Here is a 20,902-nt window from a genome sequence, read left to right as displayed (position 1 = left end):
CAACAACTAAAAGCAGAGAAAGATAACAGAGCATCTGGTTTAGGGAGGGAGGGAGAGAGGGAACATTTCTTTTTATTGGGGGTCCTTTTTATTACTTGAAATCCACTGTCTCCAGTCAGTTGCCTGACACACCTGCATGAAGGCTACTGGAGCAGACCCTGCCCCCACCCCCACCCCCAAAAGCCTGCATTTGCAAACCAGGGACCCCGAGACACCAGATTCCCCCTGGTCTGGGGGGGAGAAGGCCCAGAAACAGCCTCGTTCACCCACCGAAACAACAGCCGCAGGATAGAAGAGGGAAGGCGCTCTGCTGCCAAGCCCATCCAGCAACTTCATGGTTTGGTGAAAATCAGCGCTCATTGTCTAAGGAGAGAAACAAAGCAAAGCCCTGAGATGAGTCAAGGAAGTGACTGTGAAATTAAGCAAAACTGGGAATAGTTCATGTGACCGTTTTGAAATTGTGTCCAGAGATATTGGCTGAGCTGTATGTAAGGATCAGGACAAGGGAAACATGACAAGTCTTTGTCACCCAACCATATGGGCCAGGGGATCTCTGGACACTCAGATACAACTAAACGCAGCTTCCAAAGAAATTCAACCCACTTCTGAAAGGGCCTGGGGAAGATCTAGGGGAATGCACTCGTTTCCTGGGAGGATTTATGCTATGACTTATTTCCACCCTTTTTTTTTTTTAAGTTTATGTGTGTGCGTGTACTTATATAATATAGATTTATAAGACATACATCTATGTTATATACCCACACATACACATAAAAAAGTAGAATGGTAGAGACAGACAGAAATGGACGGATGGATGGATGGATGGATATCTCCCATTCTATTTTTCCAGATAGGCATGTGTTTTGAATCACTTGCACTCAATACTTACATTTATGCAAACAAAATTATAGCACTCTCCCAGGAAGATTTTCTGAAGATCTTGGCCATTTGGACACAGAGTTACAGATGTGCCTTTAACCTGTTCAAGGAAAACAGGGATTTTAAAATTCGCACATACAGGCACATGCACAGAGGTCAAGGGTGAAGAATTTCCCGATGAGATGCACAGCTCATCAGCTACCCAGCTTTCAGAGATGACCCACCCACCGGCAGAAGACAGTGACTGTGCCATGACCTTGGAGTGGTGCCCTGAAATCCCTAGGAAGTGTCCCAGGACAGGTTTCTAACCCTGGTGCATTCCGGCTGGCCTTCAATAATAATAATAATAATCCTTCTTCTCATAGGCACAACTTTACGTCTCCCCAAGGAGCAAAAGCGCCTCAGGAACTGGAACTCCACCTGGCACCCATGAAAGCCAGGGAAGACGGCAGAGAAGGGGCAAAGGTCGAGGGAGAATGTTCGGCTTTGTTCTGCTCATTTATGCTAAGGGACTTAGTCAGCAAGAAGGGCACACGTCTTCCTCACCATAGACAGGATTCCAGGGCTGTGGAGGTGAGCGCTTAGCCCAGGGTGATTTAGCAGCTGCTGGACTGGGGCTTGGAGGGGAGCATGGGATTGTTAATCAGCAGGCATTTTATTAAGCACCTACTATGTGCCAGGGACAGGAGACACACAGAGAAGTAAAAATCATAGCAGCTGCCCTCCCGGAGCTCCCATTCTACAGAGAGACTGGAACAATAACTGTGTTCATGCAACATGAACCTTGACCTCCATCATTTATAGAGGAGCCCCTGGTGGCTCACACTTCCCCACTGAGCAGAGCCTATAAAGGAGGGAAACATAAGGCAGAGACCCAGCCACCATTCCCGCATTTCAGGGTGCAAGGCAGTATTCTAAGGCATTAGGAATCGAAAGACAAACTTCATTTCTCCAATTCCACTGAAAAGCAGATAGCTATTGTGTGGACAAACGAGCTGGCCACGTCCTTCATCTTGTCCTGCTGGTAGAATATCACATCCTTGCACTTCTAATGCCTTGTCCAGAGCCTGACACATAGCAGGTGCTGAATAAATGCTTGCTGATTAACTTAGGATGGTGATTATGGGATTTCACAAACATCAAGGTTGAGCAAACCAAACCAAGTCGGAAAAAGATCACAGTACTGTGTGGTGATGGACTGCATGTCTGTCCAGATCACTGAGGTGTAGCGGGAAAAGCCCCAGCTTTGGAGTCCGAGAACCAGAGTTCAAAACCTGCCTCTGCATTTTAGTTTGTGGTTCCTTGGACAAGTCACTCCCTGGGCCTCAGTTTCCTCATTTGTAAAATAAAGGACTAGATCACCTCTGAGAACCTTCCTAGCTTCACCCTCTAGCATCCTGTGCCCAGACTCACTAAGTCCAGGGAGGCTGATTACCAGATTGGCCCAGGGGAAGGATTGCCAAGGCAATCTCCTAAGATCAGCCCATAGAGGGGCCGAGGTCTGTTTGCATCAGTAAGGGGTGAAGGTCAGGGGACAAAGCATGTGAAATCATAGCTCCTTGAAATAACCCAATGAATAAGTTGAGGAGACACCCAGAGAGTTCATTTTTTTCTGTAGGTCTTGAAAAAAAGCAATAAAAGACCGGCCTTCGAAAGGTGACAGCTCTCCCCTTCAACCACCCTCACTCCATTCTTCTGGTCCCTTTTAGCGGAACTCCCATAGGGCACTGTAGGTAGAACCATTTATGAGGAAGGGTGAAGTAGCATCAGAAAAGGGAATCTGGGGGGAGCTGACTCTGGACGAGCTTATAAGAGATGTTTGAATTGGCATGCAGAATTGGCAGAAGCTTACACCCTGTCCCCCACCTTTCTCCTCCTCTTGATCTTCCATGGGATCAGCAGCAAGGATGGGAAGGTCTGAGGAAATATTCCCCCAGGTGTCCCCCCAGCCCACACACACCCCTAGCATTCCTCACACAGCAGCACCTTCCATGGCAGGGCCAACCAGCCCCACCCTCCCCCTCAAGGGTATGAAGCAATGAAGATGGAGCCTGCCACCCAGAAAGGCTGCCAACTCCATGCACCCTAGCACACGGTGAGAATCCAGCTACTGAAAGAAAGCCTTGGTTCTGAATACCGACGTCACTGCTTAATTCCTCTGAAGAGAAGGCTCATTTTCATCATGGCACACTTTCTCTTCAATGCCCTCCATCAGGTTTTCATCCCAACCACTTCTCTCCAAGCTGCCCAACTACAACTCCCAATGGCCAACCCTGACAGCCTCCAGTGGCCAACAGCTTGACTTTTTCTGCCTCCACTGTGGCTGATTGCTCAGGTCCCCTCAGGATGATCTCTCCTAATTTTCATCTTCTCTCAGACAGCTCTGCTCCCATTCCCTGCATCAATCGGGCTTTCTTCTCTAGTCTCTAAAATGTGTCATGTTTCTCAGCTTTCCCCTTTCTCTCGATTCTTTCCCTCAGCATCCTCAGCCACTCTCACAACTCCAATGATTACTTTTGGTTCCAACATCTGTGGTACTAAGCCCCAGTCCTATATTCTCACCTATTCACTGACTGTCCCCATGTGGATCTCCTCCCCCAGAAATTCACATTCAACCTGCTCAAACAGAATTATCCTTCCAACTTCCCAACTTCCGTCTATGGCCAACAACCTCAGCTCAAAGTCCTTAGCACCTTTATCACTTGGTCCTCCATCCTCACACTACCTTGCCCCACCATCTCTAATTAACTGAGAATCGGGTTGACATGACACAACATAAAGAATCCTCCCTGTAAAGTCAAAGCACTTGGAATCAGATCCAACCTTGAATGCTTACAACCTGGATGACCTTGGGAAACTCACTCACTTCTCCGGGCCTCAGTTTCCTCATCTGTAAAAGGAGGGCATTGGAGCAGACAGCTTCTGAGGTCCCCTCCCACTGTAGAACTGGGATCCTAATATCTTCTTCTGCCTCCACAGGGTCCCCTATACTCACCCGAGCCTCTCCACTCACATCCCCCCCCAACCTCCCCGCCCCCAGGAAGGCTCCCCAGGCTACAGTTGCTCTATTCTCCTGTGCTTATTGCTTGGCTTTTAAGGTTCAGTATGAATGCAGCTAAACCCAAACTATTAGCCATATGCCATCTCCCACCAACCAGAACATGAATTCTCTTCTCTACGCTGGAGAAAAAAGCCTCACAATTCGCTTAAAGGCATCACTGTCTTTTTGGACAAGTTAAATAAGCAAAGTGCAAATCAGAAGAATGGCAAGTGTTCCCTGGGCCATGCTTGGGTTTGGGAACTGCTCTGTGATGAGGAATAGTAATGTATGATACACACCCCCGGCCCCCAGCCTTAAAACAAGCCCTGACCGAAGGCCTCGTCCTCTGCATGAACTGCTGCACTGCAGGTTCTAACGTTTACAAGAAACCTCCTGGATTTGTCGGAAAATTAAAGAAATGCACAAAGTAGCCTCACACATATAAGCTCCCCGCAGGAAACGTGTGTCACCAAGTCTGCCCAACTGCATATTAGAATGCTCTCAGGTCCGAGTCTTCCTCTGAGTGGCCCCCACCACATTCAATCGCTCGCCAACATGTGGCAACCCTCCTTCCGTCCCTCATTCAAGTACCTGTGTTCCCGCAATATCCCACTTGGCTTTCCTGCCTCTAACCCCTCTCCTCTCCATACAGCTGCTTCAGTGATGGCCGCAGAGCACTGGCCTGCCTCACCATGCCACCTTCCAAGGTGCAGCTGCTCCTTACTGACCAGATCGAGAATACAATGCACATTCATGTTTGCTGGCTCCAGCTTCTCTACACAGAGGCACAGTGGACAGGCAGGTCACCTACGACATATACCAGCTGTCTGAACCAAAGCAAGTATTTCATTTCTAAAACTGAAAAGAACTGCGACCTGCTCCCTGTTGGATTCTGATCTAGATGATGATCCAATCAGGATCCAAGTTACCCCAAAGTATTAGATACAATACTGGACTTGGAGTCTGAAAAACCAGGGGCTTCAAGTCCCCCCTCTGACTTTTACTAGCTAAATGAACCCGGGCAAGTCATTTTCTCTCAGTACCTCAATTTCCCCATCTGTAAAAGAGGGGGTTGAACTCCATGCTCTTTATGGTCCCTTTTAGCTCTAAGCCTACAATTCTATGATGTTTATCAGGGTAGAGATTATATGACCAGTGACCTATGTAGCCTGAGACAGTCTATGAGCCTCTCATACCCTCTCTAGCCATGTCTACATGGAGCCAAAAGGAATGGTTGAGAATTAAATCTTCAACTCAACCAATTAGCAGCCTGTATACACAGATCAAAACGGACCCAAGGCCATTTTCTTGTACAAAGATGTACCGAAAGAATGGATGAATGAATGAATGAAAACGCGTTCACTAAGCTCTTTGTGTCAGGTACTGACATATTGGGAATAAAGAAGAAAGCAAACCAGGAATCCTTGGCCCTCAACATGGTACAGTGGATAGAGCATCCTGGCTTAGAGTCAGGAAGATCTGAGTTCAAATTTGGCCTAAAACATTTACTACCTGTGTGACTCTAGGCAAGTCTTTTTACCTCCTTCTGCCTCAAATTCCTCATCTTTAAATGGGGATAATGATAGCACCTATCTCCCAAGGCTGTTGGGAGGATCAAATGAGATAAAGTGTTCAGCATAGTGTCTGGTACATAATAGGAACTCTTTATAAATATTAACTATCTATTATTACTATTAAAATTGGGATTATTATTACATTGTATTAGGGAAATAAAATGAAGACGGGGAGCAAGGAGGGGAAGGGAAAGAGGTATAAAATGATAGCATTATGATTGGGAGGAGGTCAGGAAGTGAGGGATGGAAAGGACAAGGAATGTCTGTTTCCATAAGAGATAAGGTAAAATTTGCCTCTCAAAGTCTATGGGGGGGAAGAGGTTGGGATGCAGACTCTGTTCTCTGGGATGTACTTTGCTCCATACAACCATAAGCTGCTCCCCAATGTAGAAAACTTAAGCTATGAAGGAGCCTTTACAAATTAAGGAAATGTTTCCATATTTTTAGGAATTTCTGTTGCACATTTTGCAGAAGGAAATGGCAAAACACTCTAGTAACCTTGCCAAGGAAACCCCCAAGTGGGGTTACAAAGAGGCAGACACAACTCAACGACAACAAAAAGTCATTCACACCTGAATGACTCCAGATAGGAATAATGTGTTAGACTTTCATCTCTAAAATTCAGTTCCAAAACTTGAGGTTCTCATCTCTCCTTGTCTTGTTCACCTAAAGAAAATGGATTTACCCCAAAGTTCTGAGGCTTCAAGGATGCCACACTTGCTTGAGAGGAAATACCAAAATTTGACCTTGAATCTCAATGAGTAAAGAAACATTGACAATCTCCTTCTTCGGATTTTTAATTGATGTGATTCTCACATCAGGTTTGTTTAGATCACAGGCTAAAATGATAAGGAAAGGGGAGACCAAGGGGACAGTCCGGCTATTCACTCCTGCACACACATTCCCATCTTCCCTACCCAACTCTGTCTCCTTACTTCTTTCTTCTCACAGTAACAAAAGGTTGCTGTGAAACCCCTGAAGGTAAAACCTATAATGAGGCATCTTACTGTACATAAAAATCTTAATGAAGAATTATTTCTTACATAAATACCACAATTAACGAAGAAAAATCTGAGCCCCAGTGGTGAGCTATTTCTAATTGTTGTGTCTCTGCACGCCCAACCAAAATATTGCTATTGCAAGCCTTCGAAACTTACACACAAAACAAATTTAAATGTTTACATTTGCATATTTTCCTTCCAAATGAGGTTACTTAGTGAGCTTACACACAAAAGAGAAAGGAATTTTTCAAATCCGTCAGCTTTCCCAGGAAATTCTGGGCATTAATATTATGATGCTACAATATGTCCACTCACAATTAATTTATCAATAGCATAAATTGAGATTAAACTATATTTAGGAAATACAATTATGAAGAAAATCAAACATTCAAAAATAATCAAACTTGGTTTTGGGAAATGTTTGGATTTCTGTGTGCCTAAGGACTGGTTTCAAGTTTTCCTCAACTATGAAGACCCAATTAAAGATTTTAAGGACAGATGCAATTGTCACTCACCATACAGATTTTTCAAAACATGTTGTGGCATCAGAATGGGAGCTCCTTGAGGGCAAGAACTATTTCAGCTTCACATCTGAATCTCTAATGATGGCCCTTAACAAACGCTGGTGGCATTGACTTGACAAGGGCCCACAGTTTGTAATGTGCATTTTACTTTTACCAGTGAACAAGTATTAAGTTCTTACAGGTGCTAGGCTCTGTGCTGGGTCCTGGGGTATATGAAGCACAAAGAAGGAGCTCACATTCTAATAAAGACAAGTATAGATAAAAATAGAAAGCACACCAATCTAAAGGGAATAAATACAAGTATATTCCAAGTGGTTAAATCCAAGATGGTTTAGGAGGGAGGGCCGTAGCAGCTAGGAGGGAAGAGGGGAGGCTCTATACAGAAGATGGTCAAATACTTAAACAAATGAAAGATACAAACAATCATCAGGCACCTACAATTTTCCACTCACACAGCTAAGCCCTACAGGTAAAGGTAAAAGTGAGAAGATCTCTGCCCCCAGGTACTGGGGTACTAATAGAAAGAGACAAGCCTGCTGGGGCAGCTGCACCTGAGAAGTCACAGGGCCTGCTTGACTGCAGCCTCAAGGGTGGTCCTCTGATACAGTGCAGCACAAGGTACTGAAACCAAAAGGGTAGGAAGCTCTAGGAGGGAGTAAGCAACACTGCCTGGAACTAAACTGGAGAGGCAAGACCCTCAGCCGTGGCTGCAGAGCTGTGCTCGGAGGCAATCCCCAGCTGCCATCCCTTCACTGACTCATCAGTGCTGCCTTTCATAATAACAGCTCATTTAGTTAGCACTTGGATGTTTCAAAGCACTTTAGTTCCAAATATCAGTTCCATTTGGTAATTTTATGTCTTTCTTTCAGGACTTTCACCATGTTTGAAAAACACCCACCAAAGGATTCTACATTATGCACCAAAGCACATGAATGATTACTAGTCATCAATAACCATCCAACCCATCAACAAGAATTTTTAAGCACCTACCACGGAACAGATGCTGGGGGTACAAACAGAGTTGAAAAATACATGACCTGGAGGACGTTGCCTTCCGTGACAAATACAATAAAACCCCAACCAGAAGGGAGACATTTGGTTGAGAAAGTTCTCTGGATAGCCAAGGGTTTAATAATGGAAGGGAGGAAGAGAGGGAAGGAGGAAGGGAGGAAGGGAGAAAGGAAGGGAGGGAGGGAGGGAGGGAGGGAGGGAGGAAGTAAGGACAGGAAAGGAAAGGAAGAAAGGGAAGAAGGGAAGGAGAAGGGGAAGGGGAAGGGGAAAAAAGCAGAAGAGAAAAAAGGAGAAAACAAACCTTTATATAGCACCCAAGCACTATGTTAAGAACTTCACAAATATTATCTCATTTGAAATTCACACCAGCTCTGGGAGACAGCTGTTATTATTACCCCATTTTATAGTTGAGGAAACTGAGGCAAACTGAGGTGAAATGATTTACAAAAGGTCACCCAACTAGGGAGTGTCTGAGGTCAGATCTGAGCTCTGGTCTTCCTGACCCCAGGTCTGACACTCTGTGCACTGGTAGACACGTGGCGCTATCTCATCTACCTTGTATTTACCTCATATGTGCTGTTCTACAGCTAGATGATGGATGGATGGTGGATGGATGGATGGTGGATGGATGGATGGAAGAATGGCTGGTGGATGGATGGATGGATGGATGGTGGATGGATGGATGGATGGATGGATGGATGGATGGATGGATGGATGGATGGATGGATGAACAGAGGCAGATAACTGCATTTCCTCTGTGTCAGACACTGTGCTAAGTTCTAAGATACCAACAGAATTAAAGTAACAATCTTTGCCCTAAATGAGTTAACATTCTAAAGGGGGAAGATAACACCTAAAAAACATTAGAAAGCAAGGAGGGGCAGAGGTTGCCACTGGAGGGAGGCAGCCTAGGTTGGAAACAGTTGGGAAATGGCCAGAAGTTGGTTCTCAGGAAGAGGAGACAAAAGCTCACCTATCACAGACAGGGGACCAAGAGGCAGTAAAGTCTGGGGTTCCCGAGAGAAGTTGAGAGAGACTGACATGGTGGGTGCAGTGGTAGCAGCAGGTGAGGAAATGTCTGGGATATATCATCTCTCCCACTGAAATGGAAGTTTCTTGGTGGGAACTGGTCCAGTCATTCAGGAAGGCAGATTTGGGACTGTCCAAAAAGTCATCAAACTCTGCTCACCCTCTGACCCAGTGAAATTACTGGGTCTGTACCTCAAAGACATCAAAGAAAGAGGAAAAGGACCCACATATACAAATGTACTGACAGCAGAAGCTTTCGTGGTGACAGTGAGTTGGAAACTGTAGGGAAGCCCATCATTTGGGGCAAAACCAAACAACCCATGGTCTACAAATGTCATGGAATACAACTGTGCTGCAAGAAATGATGAGGGGAGTGGCTTCCCAAAAACCCGGGAAGATCTGTACAAACTAATTCAAAGTGAAGTCAGCAGAACCAAGAGAACAATTTAGACAAAAATGACACTATTGTAAAGACAAACAACTTGGAAAGGCTTAGAGATTCTGCTCAACCTGCTTGAGGCATCAGAGAGAGAGGTGAGTGAGGACCTCCAAGCGTCTATGAGGCATCGTGTGGACACAGTTAATGCAGGAGTGAGTTTTCCTTGACTATCTATATCTATACAGATAGATTAGATATAGATGTAGATGATAGAGATATAAATATATTTATAGCAAGTTTTGTTTTACTTGCTTTTTCAATGGCTGGGAAAGGGGAGGGTGAGAGTGAGAGAATGTGGAACTGAAAATAAAACCTCATTTCAAAGAAAAAAACAAGTAAACTCCTAGAAGGCAGGGACTGTTTTTGCTATTTTTTTAAACCTCAGAACTTAGCATAACATAGGTGATTAATAAATGTTCCCTGACTGACTGAATGAGTCAGAGGGTTAAGAAGTGAACTGCTCTGGAAAGACAATGATTTCAATAGTATACATTATTTTTTTTAATCTAAATGAAATGAAGCCAACTGCTCCCCAGATGTAATGACTGATCTTGGCCCCAAGGAAGAGCTGAGGAAATGCAGCTCTTTCATTTCCTTGGGGAGGAGGGGCACTAGGGGTACACAGTGCTGTATACGCTGTCAAACCCAGTAAAAAGGAATGTGTCAGTTGCTTTTTGGTTTCTTTTTTTGTCAGAGGGGAGGCTCACTGGGCAGCAGTACATCTGCAAATGATGGTGATGTAAAAACAATGGGCAACAATAAAATATTTGACGTAAAAATAAAAATATAATATCCAAATATAGAAATTACATAAAATCATTGAAAATCAGGGGAATTTAAATTCCGTTACCCGAGCAGTCTATTGGAGAAGCACAACTTTATGAGCCAACAGGTCAAACCCCATCGTTTTTTAGGGACATGAGACCCACAGAGGCTTGGAGTCTCCGGTTTAATTTTCATCGTGGGTTTAAAAGTTGTTTTGTTTTGTTTTTTAAGTATTGTATAAAACCAAATTTAAAAAAATCCTGGGTACTGTCTCTATGACTCCAAAAATAAAATCAGTATCACAGTAATCTACACTTAGGAATAATTAATTCAGATCTAAATGTCAGGGAATACAGAACTTGACTTTTTCAAATTAACTCTCTGGATTGTTTAGAAAGAACAGTCTTTCCATTGGGCCTCTGTCTTGGGAAGATAAACTAAAGTCTAAAAAGTCAAGATATTTTTAATGCAGTGAAAATAAATGCTGTAGGAGAGGCCACATTTCAGGAGGATTGCCCCCCAGGTACCTCCCCTGTGGCTTTCACTTGGCACACAACTTCTATGATGTACACATTCATAATTGTGTTCCAGACTCTGGACAAATACTTATAATAGTAAAGTTTGGGCTTTATTAACTAAAGTATAAACCTAATTAATACCATCCTCTGAAACTTGGTGGTCTAAAGATTAATATTCTTCCTTCACCTCTGGACAACTGATCAGTAATCCTGGCCAACATTCCAAATTAAATTAACGCATTAGTCTTCGGCCATCCCTGGTGGCCTTTATCCAATCACCACAAATGGAACCCACTGATTGCCGTTGGCACCAGTGGGGAGGGGAGGCCCAGCAGTGTACTGCCCAAGCAGTCAATAGATTCACTGAATTTTTAGGGACCAAATGAGCAAGAGAGCATGGAAATGAGCAGTGGCCAGGCAGCCTCTCCTTTCGGCAGGGGTCTGCCCTGGTTTTCTTTGGGGGGCTCATTGTCCAAAGCTCCCTGAATAGTTTTACCTGCCTTGACAAAAAGTCTCATGGTTGAGACATCCCCTCTGGCGGGGACTGCCAATGCGGATGCAGATACCTGGTGAGTGCTCATCCCACGGGGGTCAGAGGAAGGAGAGAGGAGTAACAGGGGCCGGCTGCTACAACTAACTGCTCGACCCAGAGGGCACAAGAAGACCGGTGAGCAGCTTGACATCAAGGCGAACTGAATTAGAGGCACCCAGAGGAGGAAAGGAGGGTGTGGGTTCTTCCTACTGATGGAGGAGGAGCACAAGAAGCCTCTTAGGGGGAGGGTCGTGGAGGGCGTGTTGGACTTAAGATCAGTGGGGGCAAACACAACTAGAAAGGGCTCTCTGGAGGTCACAAGCTGACTAAAAACCACCAATGAACATTCTCTAGGTGACACGGTATTTTGTCAAGCATTTCCCGATTACAGGTTTGATCTGACTCGGCCCCACTGCAGGCCACTTTGGCCCGTGAGTTTGACAGCACTGGACGAGATGGCCGTTGACATCACGACTGAAACCCTGGATTTGTTCATTCATTACCTACATGCAGAGACATTACAAATCCACACAGCTTTCTCCGTTGTATTTTACTATCAAGAAGTGAGATAGGAGGAAATGGATCCCATCTCCTTCCCATAGGTCAATCCCTCACTACACTAAGAGCGCTGTTCTGTTGTGTACTTTATATTCATTATTTGTCAAGGATATGAAAAAAGGGGCTAAGCCTCTTCTAGGCATCCAGCTCATAGGTAGGTATGATGACTACTGCCTTTCAAGTGTATTAGTCCTGAAAAACAGCCCAAATTCCATAGGGGATAAAAGAAAAAGAAACCAAAGCCAAAAAAATAACAAGGTCTCATAACCCAGAAAAAAAATGTATACGTGTGTCTTAGTGCTTGGTCATCTCCTAAGTTTGCACTGGGCTGATAACCACCTTCACTATGTGGCTAATGTGAAAACAAGATTTGAAGTGACTCCTTTAAACTGTATCCCAACATCCCAGTTCAATGTGGGCATGCCCCCAATTTCCTCCTTTAGTGTCAACTCCATCCAGCCTCATTCATTCACCCTAAATAAAGCAACCCAACTATTGTGTACTGTATGACAGGACAACACCCATCTCTGCTCCAAAAGTTACAGGATTTCTACAGCAGTGATGCCAACCCCCCCTCCCAACACACACACATCACCTCTCAAGCATGGTTAAATCACCAATGAATAAAATATCAATTACAATACGGGAGACGATTGTCCTCACTGAAAACCAGGATGATCGACTTTTGAAAGAATCAAGAACTCTGCCCAACACGATGACCAGCAATGATTTTGGGGATGAAATGAGTTACCTGCCTCCCGGTATGGAGACCACGGACGGACTCATCAATGTGCAAACAGAGACAGATCTGTTTTGGGTGTGGCCAACGGTCACACTTATTTGTAAAGAGCTGGAGGCTCTCTTTTCTTCCCTCAATTGGGGAGGGGAACATGAGGAAAAGAAAATATCTCTATTGATGAAAAAAAATTATAACCAAAGAAAGAAAACTAGCAATGGAAGAAAATGAAAGACGCCTTCCCCAGATCCCAGATCCCTGGACCACGGACACTCCTCTGGGCCATCCTGCGTGCTTGGAACAGGCCAATCTCTGTCTGCCAATCATAATCCTCCCCTCCTTCGGCACCCTCCGTTCATCTCAAGCTTTCTATGCTCTCGGTAAAAAAAAGTGAGCTGTTCTCCAAACACTTCTGCCATGGAATTCATTCTCTAGACAACCCAGAGCCAATAAACCTCTCCTCTGGGGTCCCTCCAGCCCCTCCTCAAGGAGCCGGAGATGACAGGCCAGCTTTCATCATGGCTTTCCGGTCATTATAACCAACCTACATTTATGAAGCACTCGTTTTATACCAGGCACTGCGTGGGATGTCAAAGGTAGAAGGACAGAAATGGGATCGTGGCCACTCCCTAGCAGCGTGCACATCAAACAAATAGGGAGGGGGACTGGAGCTCAGAGGTGTCCCCTTCTCAACACCTTGGAGTCTCACGGACTTGCCTGGAGCACTAGCAGGTCCAGTACCTCACACAGGCTGTATGGGCCAGAGGCAGGAGCCAAAGGCAGGTTCTGGCTGGCTCTGTCCTCCAGACTGCAGCTTCTTGTATAAATAGGAAGCATTTTGTTCTGGAGGAAAGGCATTAAATGCTTTCTTTGTAACCCAGTAAGGTTAACTGGGGTCCACCAGGGCCTCAGAATCTGACCAAGCCAGTCATTCATTGTCTTCATGAGTGGGATCTGAAAATGTATGATGCTGTTTATAGATTCCTCACTGCTTTCAATTCTGTATATTAGACTCATTGCCAACTGGCAGTTCTACCTTGGGTTGCTGCCTTGGGCCAGATAGCTACTCTGACCAGGCTCCCAAGAGCACTCAGATTTTTCTGACTGGCACTGGCATTCTGGGTATGGAATTTTGACATCAGCCAAAAGTCAAGATGTATGCTTCACTACTTTACATAGAAAGGAAAGGTGCACTTCCATACTGGATGTCGAGGGACATTGATGCTTCTGAAAGGAGAATGATTTCAGCATGAAAGGGTGAGAACATGAGGAGTCCTAAACTATCTTCTGAGAAAAAGTCAGTCAGCACCATCAAGTTACGGGCCTAGACCTGGAGAGGACCTCAGACATTGTCTGGGGAGACACTTGTTCAGAGTCACACACATTGCAAGGGGCAGAGCCAGGACTAAACCCAAGGCTTCAGGGCACCTCCTTCATTCATCTCATAAAGCAGATATATAGCTCAAAGTTGGAAGTGAGTATAAGGCCACCTAGTCCAGGTGTACAAGAACGTGAATTCTCCGAAGACTCCCCCCAAAGCAGTCATTCAGCCTCCCCTTGAAGATCATAAAGGCCAGGACATTCCCTTCCTCTCAAAGATTCTGGTCAAAAAATATTCCTACATTTGGTCAATCGGATTAAATTCACAGACTAAAATCCACATATGGACAAGCATGCCTGGGAAGAGATCTTGTTGGCCATGCTGCCAAGAAATATCAGTGACTTCTCTCTCAACATCAAAGCTATCAAGGGCACTACCTTCTTCCCATTAGGGACAAGGCAAACCCTTCCAGAGCATGTTCTCAGGGTCACTGGGGCCCAGGACCATCAGTGTTCCGCGTCACCTCCTGGAGCTCCACTCCCTACTCCCCTCTCTATCATTCTCTGGCCCCAGTCCATATCTCCTGCTGAGATCAACTGCATTGCCAAGTGCCTCAATTTCTCACCTCTTTCCAACTCTACCCAGCACCAACCTTGTGCTGAAAATGAAACACACCTGAGATGCTTATGAAAAATAAAGAAGAGATTTTTTTTTCCTCTTCCCCACTCAGAGAATGAAAAACCTAAGAAACCTAACCTAAATAACCAAAGAAAATTTACTTTTTTTAAGTGATAGGATTTTAACTTAATTAACCAATTAAATAAGTATTTCTTAAGTATCAATTGTGTGTCAGGCACCATGGACAGTGATACAAAGACAAAATGAAATGGTCCCTGCCCTCAGGAAAAGTATGTTCTATCAAACAACAAAAAGTGTCCATATAAGGAAATAGAGAGGAGATGTAAAGTGATTTTAAGGTAGTTACAGCAGGAGGAGGGGGCAGGAGCTGCAAAGGAAACAAAGCCATGTTTACCAACTCCATGACCAAGGACTTACTTCTAGTTCCTTTTGCAGCAGTCCTATGCATCTGGCATCTTCTCTTGTGTCCGTGACAACACAAATCTGTTGTGAAATCTTGTCTAGGATCAAAGCAGGGGAGAAAAAGCAAGATATCAATACAATGAATGCAAAAAGTCAATCTTTTGAATTCTACTTTCAACTCCTACATACAACTTATGTTTTCATACAACAGCAGGGATGGCAGGGTTCTGTGCTGTCAAGTTCTCAATTATTTTCTTCCCATCGGATCAGTAAATATGTGTGATATGCAGTCCTAGAGATAGGGAGACCCAGGGGAACGCGTGAAACGGAGTGTCTGAGGGATGCCCCTCTATTTAACATGGGAAAAGCATTGAACAGGGGAGTCACAAGAGCATAGATTCTGATCCAGGTCTTTTTCTTCTTAAGTCACCAGGCCTCTCATCAGGGACTCAGTTTCCTCCCATGTAAAAAAGAGGTGGAGAAGCAGTAAAATAAGTGAATCCAAGGGTCTCGGGATAGATGGTATCACAGAAATTACTGAGCTGGCAAACTCCTAATTCATTTCAACTGACCCTGACTGATGCTCATCTAGCAAGTGTTGAAATATTTTTATTGATGGAGAACTGGTTCTCTAACAAGCCAATTAATTCAGTTTTTGAAAGCACCATTTAGCTGTTTATATTCAACCAGATTCTGCTTCTAAATATCTGATGCTAATTCTACCCTGTACAGAGACAGAGTTTGGAAGACCTGAGTTCAAATCTCACCTCAGAGACTAACTAGCTATGTGACCCTGGGGACGTCACTAAACATTTCTCAACCTCAGTTTCCTTATCTATAAAGTATGGACAATAACAGCACCCACTGGCCAAGGGTACTGGGAGGATTAAACATGATGAGCATTTTGTAAAACTCAAAGCACTATAGAATTACTAGGTATTATTATTTTTATTCTCTGGAATGACACCAAATGATAACAACATGCACAGATTCTTAGTCCGTGCTTCATACAAGTCCATGGTGGCTTTGTGGATGGATTTTGGGGGGTCCGGGAACTTAGACGGGGGGGAAATTGCATCTTTATTTTCACTGAACTCTAGACAAAATTTAGTGTTTCTTTCTATTATTTTTAAAAAGGAAAAAGAAAAAAAAAACTAATTTTGAGGAGTCCACAGGTTTGACCAGACTGCCTCACAAGGATCTAGGATCCACACAAAAGGTTAAGAAACCCCAACTTAGAAGAAGTCTAATCCATTGGTCACAAGGCAACCATTATTCAGGCCAGTTATGGGCCTTCTGAAGTCTTCTCTTTTCTAAACAAAATAACCCAACTATCATCAGCCCGTCATGCTGAAGAGGGATTAGCTTTGTTCTGCTTGGTCTGAGAACCAGCAAGTGGTGGGGGCTAGAAAGAGGCCATTTTAAATATTGGGGAAAGCTTCCTAAAAAATGGAGTTGTCTCCAGGTAGAATGGGCTGCCTTGGGAGGGAGGGCAGTTCTTCAGGTAGAGGGAGCTGGGTCATAGTGGGCAATTCCTTTCAGATATAGGATAGTCTTGATGGCCACCGAGGTCCGTGCCAACCCTCCAATCCCATCAGTTTGTACACATGCCTTTAACGACAGGACTCTGAGTAACTGCCCCCTCCCCATGGCCTTCCATGGTATATGCTCAGGTCTGTCAATGTTTTTTGTTTTGTTTGTTTTAAATACAGCACCAAGAACAGGGCAAAATAAATTAGGTATGGACTGGGCAGAGGGGACAGAGGCAATGACATGGGGGCAATGACTTCTCTTGTTCTGGACAGCCAAAGCTCCTTCCACCACTGGACTAAGACAACAGATGTTATCATCACACATTTTATCAAAGTGAAATCCAACACATGTAAAACAAAACAAAACAAAATTAAGTTTTCCCTTACTTAGCAGATCAACAAAGAGGGAAATAATGCATAATAGCATTAAAAGTCGACAGCATGCTGGTTCTGAGTCCTGAGGAATCAGGTTCAGTCCCCAGCTCTGCTATGTAATACCTGTGTGAGGCTAAATAAGACCTTACCATCCCAAAGCCTCAGTTTCCTCATCTGTAATATGAGGTATTTGGACCAGACGACCTCACAGGTCCCTTCCAGGTATAGGCCTATGAATCCATGTCTAGAGGACAAATGGGAAGGGGTCTGTGATGTATTCAGGCATTCTACAAAGGCTGGACAAGTAAACTCACTACTTTTTGCTCTGTTTTTTGCTTAATACAAAGCAATTGAGAATACTTAATACATCTCTTTCTTTTCATGCTACCTTTAGAAGAGTCACATACTTCCCTAAAATCATGTGTGCAGAATCACAAAATCAGAACTAACTAGTATGTATATGACATTTTAAGGTTTGCAAAGTACTTGATAAAATACCATCTCATTTAATCCCCACAAGAAGGGGAAGGGAAGGAAGAAGCTTTTATTTAACACATTATGTGTGCCAGGCACTACGGTAATAGCACTTTATAAATAAGATCTCATTTGATGCTCACTACAACCCTCCAAGGTAGGTGCTGTCATTGTCCCCACTTTACAATTGAGGAAACTGAGGCAGACAGCGGTGAAGTAATTTGTCTACAGGGTCACACAGTTAGTAAGTGACTAAGGCTAGGTTGGAATTCAGGACCTTCTGACTCCAGTTCCAATGAGCTATCCAATGCATCACCCAGCTGTCTGAGAAAAGGTACTGTGGCAGAGGGCGTTTCTTCACCTAGCAGCTCCCCATGCCAATCTGTGGGGCAGCTAGATAGCCCAGTAGATAGAGAGCGGGGTCTACAGTCAGGAAGATTCCTGGGCAAGTCACAGAAGCCTGTTTACCTCTCCAGTGTCTTTGACAAAAAAGCACAATGGGGTTGGACACAATGGACAAGGACTCCACAAGGACAAGTAAAATGCCAACAGGCTTGACATTTATCCTCTTTTTCTGACATCAGTCCACAGGGGGAACCCGTCGTCCCTCAGGCTCACAGCCCAGTGTCATCCTCTATTCCTCCTCTTTCTTGCCACCCCTTCCATATCCAATATGGCGCCAAGGCCTGTGAATTTCACCATCCTAGCCATCTCTTCTGGCACTGCCCCCACCCATGAGGTCCCTCATCTCCTTGTACCTGGACCACCACAGTAGCTGCGGAGGTGCTGCCTGCTTCTGGGCTCTGTGCCAACCTAGCCTGCATCCAACAACTGAAGCTCATGTCACTCACTCCCCAAATGACTGAGCTCCCTCTCATCTCCAGGATTCGACATAAAGCCTGTGTTTGACATTCTAAGTCCTTCCTGACCTGCCCAGGATCCTTCCCGCTCATTCCCCAACACACACCCTTAGATCCAGTGACTCTGGTGCCCTGGCTATTCCATGAACAAGACGCTTTATCTCTCTGGCTGTCCCATGTCTGGAATACTGTTCTGCCTCCACTCCACTTACTGGCCTCCCTGGTTTTCCTTGAGTCCCAATTAAAATCTCCCCTTCTAGAGGAAGCTTTCCCCACCCCTGCTTAATTCCAGGGCCTTCCCTTTGTTAATTATTTCCCATTTATTCTGCATAGAATTTGCTTTGCATGCTGTCTCCCTCATGTGACTGTAAGTTCCCTGAGGGCAGGAACTGTCTTTTTCCTCTTTTTGTGTCCTCAGTAATTAGAGCAGTGACTGGAATGCAGTAGGCATTTAATAAATGATTATGGGCTGCCTTCCTGGCTCCCTACTGATTTCTGACAACATACTTTCTCACTGGGGGGGCTTCTAAAGTCTGCATTAGCTCCTAAATATAAAAGTCAATCAACAAACATTCACTAGGTGTGTATTGTGCAGGCACCATGGATGAGTGCAGGGAATACCAAGGAAGGCAGAGACAAACCCCTCACAGAGATCACGTTCTAACTGGGAGACATGTCAATGAGCAAGATCATACAAGAGCTACACAGTGCAAACGCAAACTGATCTCAGAAATGGAGGCTCTCCAGAGTTAATGAAGATGACCTGGAGTGGGTTACAGCATAAGCAGATTTATAGCTAGGGGAAGAGAAACTAAGAGGATCACAGAAAATAAAATGGACAATTTTGATTAAATAAGATTCTTAAAGGTTTTGCACAAACAAAACCAATATAGCCAAAACTAGAAGAAAAGCAGTTGAATGGAGAAAAGATGTTTGCAACAAGTTTCTCTGAAAAAGGTCTCACTTCCAAGATACATAAGGGACTAATTCAAATCTATAAGACATTAAATTATTCTCCAGTAGATTAAAGCATATGAACAGTTAGTTCTCAAAGGAAGAAATCGAGTTGATCAATATCCATAAGAAAAAAAATGCTATAAATCACTAGTAATTAGAGAAGTATGAATTAAAGCAACTCTGGGGTTCCACCTCATACTCATCAGATGGACAAAGTTGACAAAAAATAAAGTGGCAAATATTGGAAAGGCTGATGGAAAATAGGCACATTGATGCACTGCTGCTATGAATGAGTCCAGTCTTCCTGAAAATTGTGGCTCAAAAAAATCACTAAACTGTGCATACTCTTAAACCTAGTAATGTCACTGCTAGTTCTAAACATAAAATACATCAAAGAATGAGGGAATGCCTTCCATGAGGCAGATGGCAAAGTACTGGACGTGGAGTCAGAAAGACCTGAGTTCAAATCCTATCTCATACATTTGCAAGCTACATGACCATGTCTAGGGTCACCAACCCTCTGAAAGTCTCTGTTTGCTCATCTATAAAATGAGGATGACATTAGTGCCTTCCTCCCAGGAATGTTAAAAAGATCAAATGAGACAATAATTGTAAAGCATTTAGCACAGCACCTGGCACATGGTGCGTATAAATGCTAGGCAGTAGTAGTAAGAGTGGCAGCAGCACTAGTAGTAGTAATGATAGCAATAGTAGTGTTGGTAATAGCAGTAGTGGCAGCAGTAACACCAGCAGTAGTAGTGATAGCAACAGTAACGTTAGCAATAATAGCAGTAGTAATAGCAGTAGTAGCCGCGGCGGTGGTAATGAGTGGTCATCATTTATTTTTATTGCAGAGCTGCTATTTTTTGTAGTAAAGAATTGGAAACAGATGGGATGCCCACAATTCGGGGACAGGCTGACTACATGATAGTCTATGGATATAACAGAGTATTTTTTTTTTGACAGTAAGAAGTGGCAAAAGGCGCAATAAAAAAAACAAACCTAGCAGGACTTGTATGAATTAAAGGGCAGTGCCACCACTTGAGTTGTTTGGCTTGGCTATGTGTGTATCTGGGGTCGCTAGGTGGCGCCATAGTGCATAGAGTGCCAGACCTGGAGTCAGGAAGACTCATCTCTGAGTTCAAATCTGACACCAGACACTTAATAGCCGTGTGACCCTGGGCAACTCACTTCACCCTGTTTACCTCAGTTTCCTCATCTGTAAAATGAGTTGGACAAGGAAATGGCAAAGTGCTCCCATATCTTTGCCAAGAAAAGCCCAAATGTGGTCACAAAGAGTTAGGCACAAGTGAACAACGTGTGCATCTGTTGGAAGGATTGTGCTTTTCCCTTTTTATCTGGGGGATGTGGGTAGGTAGGACAAGGGGAGTGGAGAAGTAAGAGGGTATGGGAGTCACATGGTGTGTGTGGGGGGGGGGGGGCGGATTATGGACTCATTTTTCAAAATGCCTAGAAGGAAATAGCAGGACAATCAGAGGGAAGCAGATACAAGCGGGACAGCTCTGGAAGTGGTATGTTGAATTCATGATATACTTTGAAAAAGTTAAACTGTAGGTAATAAATTCGTGGTTTCACATATAATCCTCTTTTCCTGTTCTCCTTTTATGTGCAAATGATCTCTGCCTGTCTCTCTGCCTCTGCCTTTGCCTTTGTCTCTCTCTCTCTCTTTCTCCCTCCCTCCCTCTTCCTCTCTCTCTCTCTCTCTCTCTCTCTCT

The 20,902-nt window shown here is 44.3% G+C and overlaps 1 protein-coding gene across 3 annotated transcripts in view; it reads right to left on the bottom strand.

The window, feature by feature from the left end:
- The window catches only part of CRPPA (CDP-L-ribitol pyrophosphorylase A), a 282,427-nt gene that overhangs the window by 156,028 nt on the left and 105,497 nt on the right, over positions 1-20,902 (bottom strand). For all 3 annotated transcript variants that reach the window (XR_011169513.1, XM_069094436.1, XM_069094437.1), the window contains exons 6-8: positions 14,984-15,066; positions 890-979; positions 271-363 (exon numbers count right to left, since the gene is read on the bottom strand). Coding sequence is in view for 2 of the 3 variants with exons in the window: in XM_069094436.1 (XP_068950537.1) it covers positions 271-363; positions 890-979; positions 14,984-15,066 (266 nt within the window). In the remaining variant the exon portion in view is untranslated. The remainder of the gene's footprint in view (positions 1-270; positions 364-889; positions 980-14,983; positions 15,067-20,902) is intronic.

Source organism: Petaurus breviceps, unplaced genomic scaffold, assembly GCF_028583685.1.
Source record: "Petaurus breviceps papuanus isolate PSGF00001 unplaced genomic scaffold, PetGlider_PUasm1.0 218, whole genome shotgun sequence".
Lineage (NCBI taxonomy): Eukaryota > Metazoa > Chordata > Mammalia > Diprotodontia > Petauridae > Petaurus > Petaurus breviceps.
This window is presented reverse-complemented; position numbering and strand designations above follow the sequence as displayed.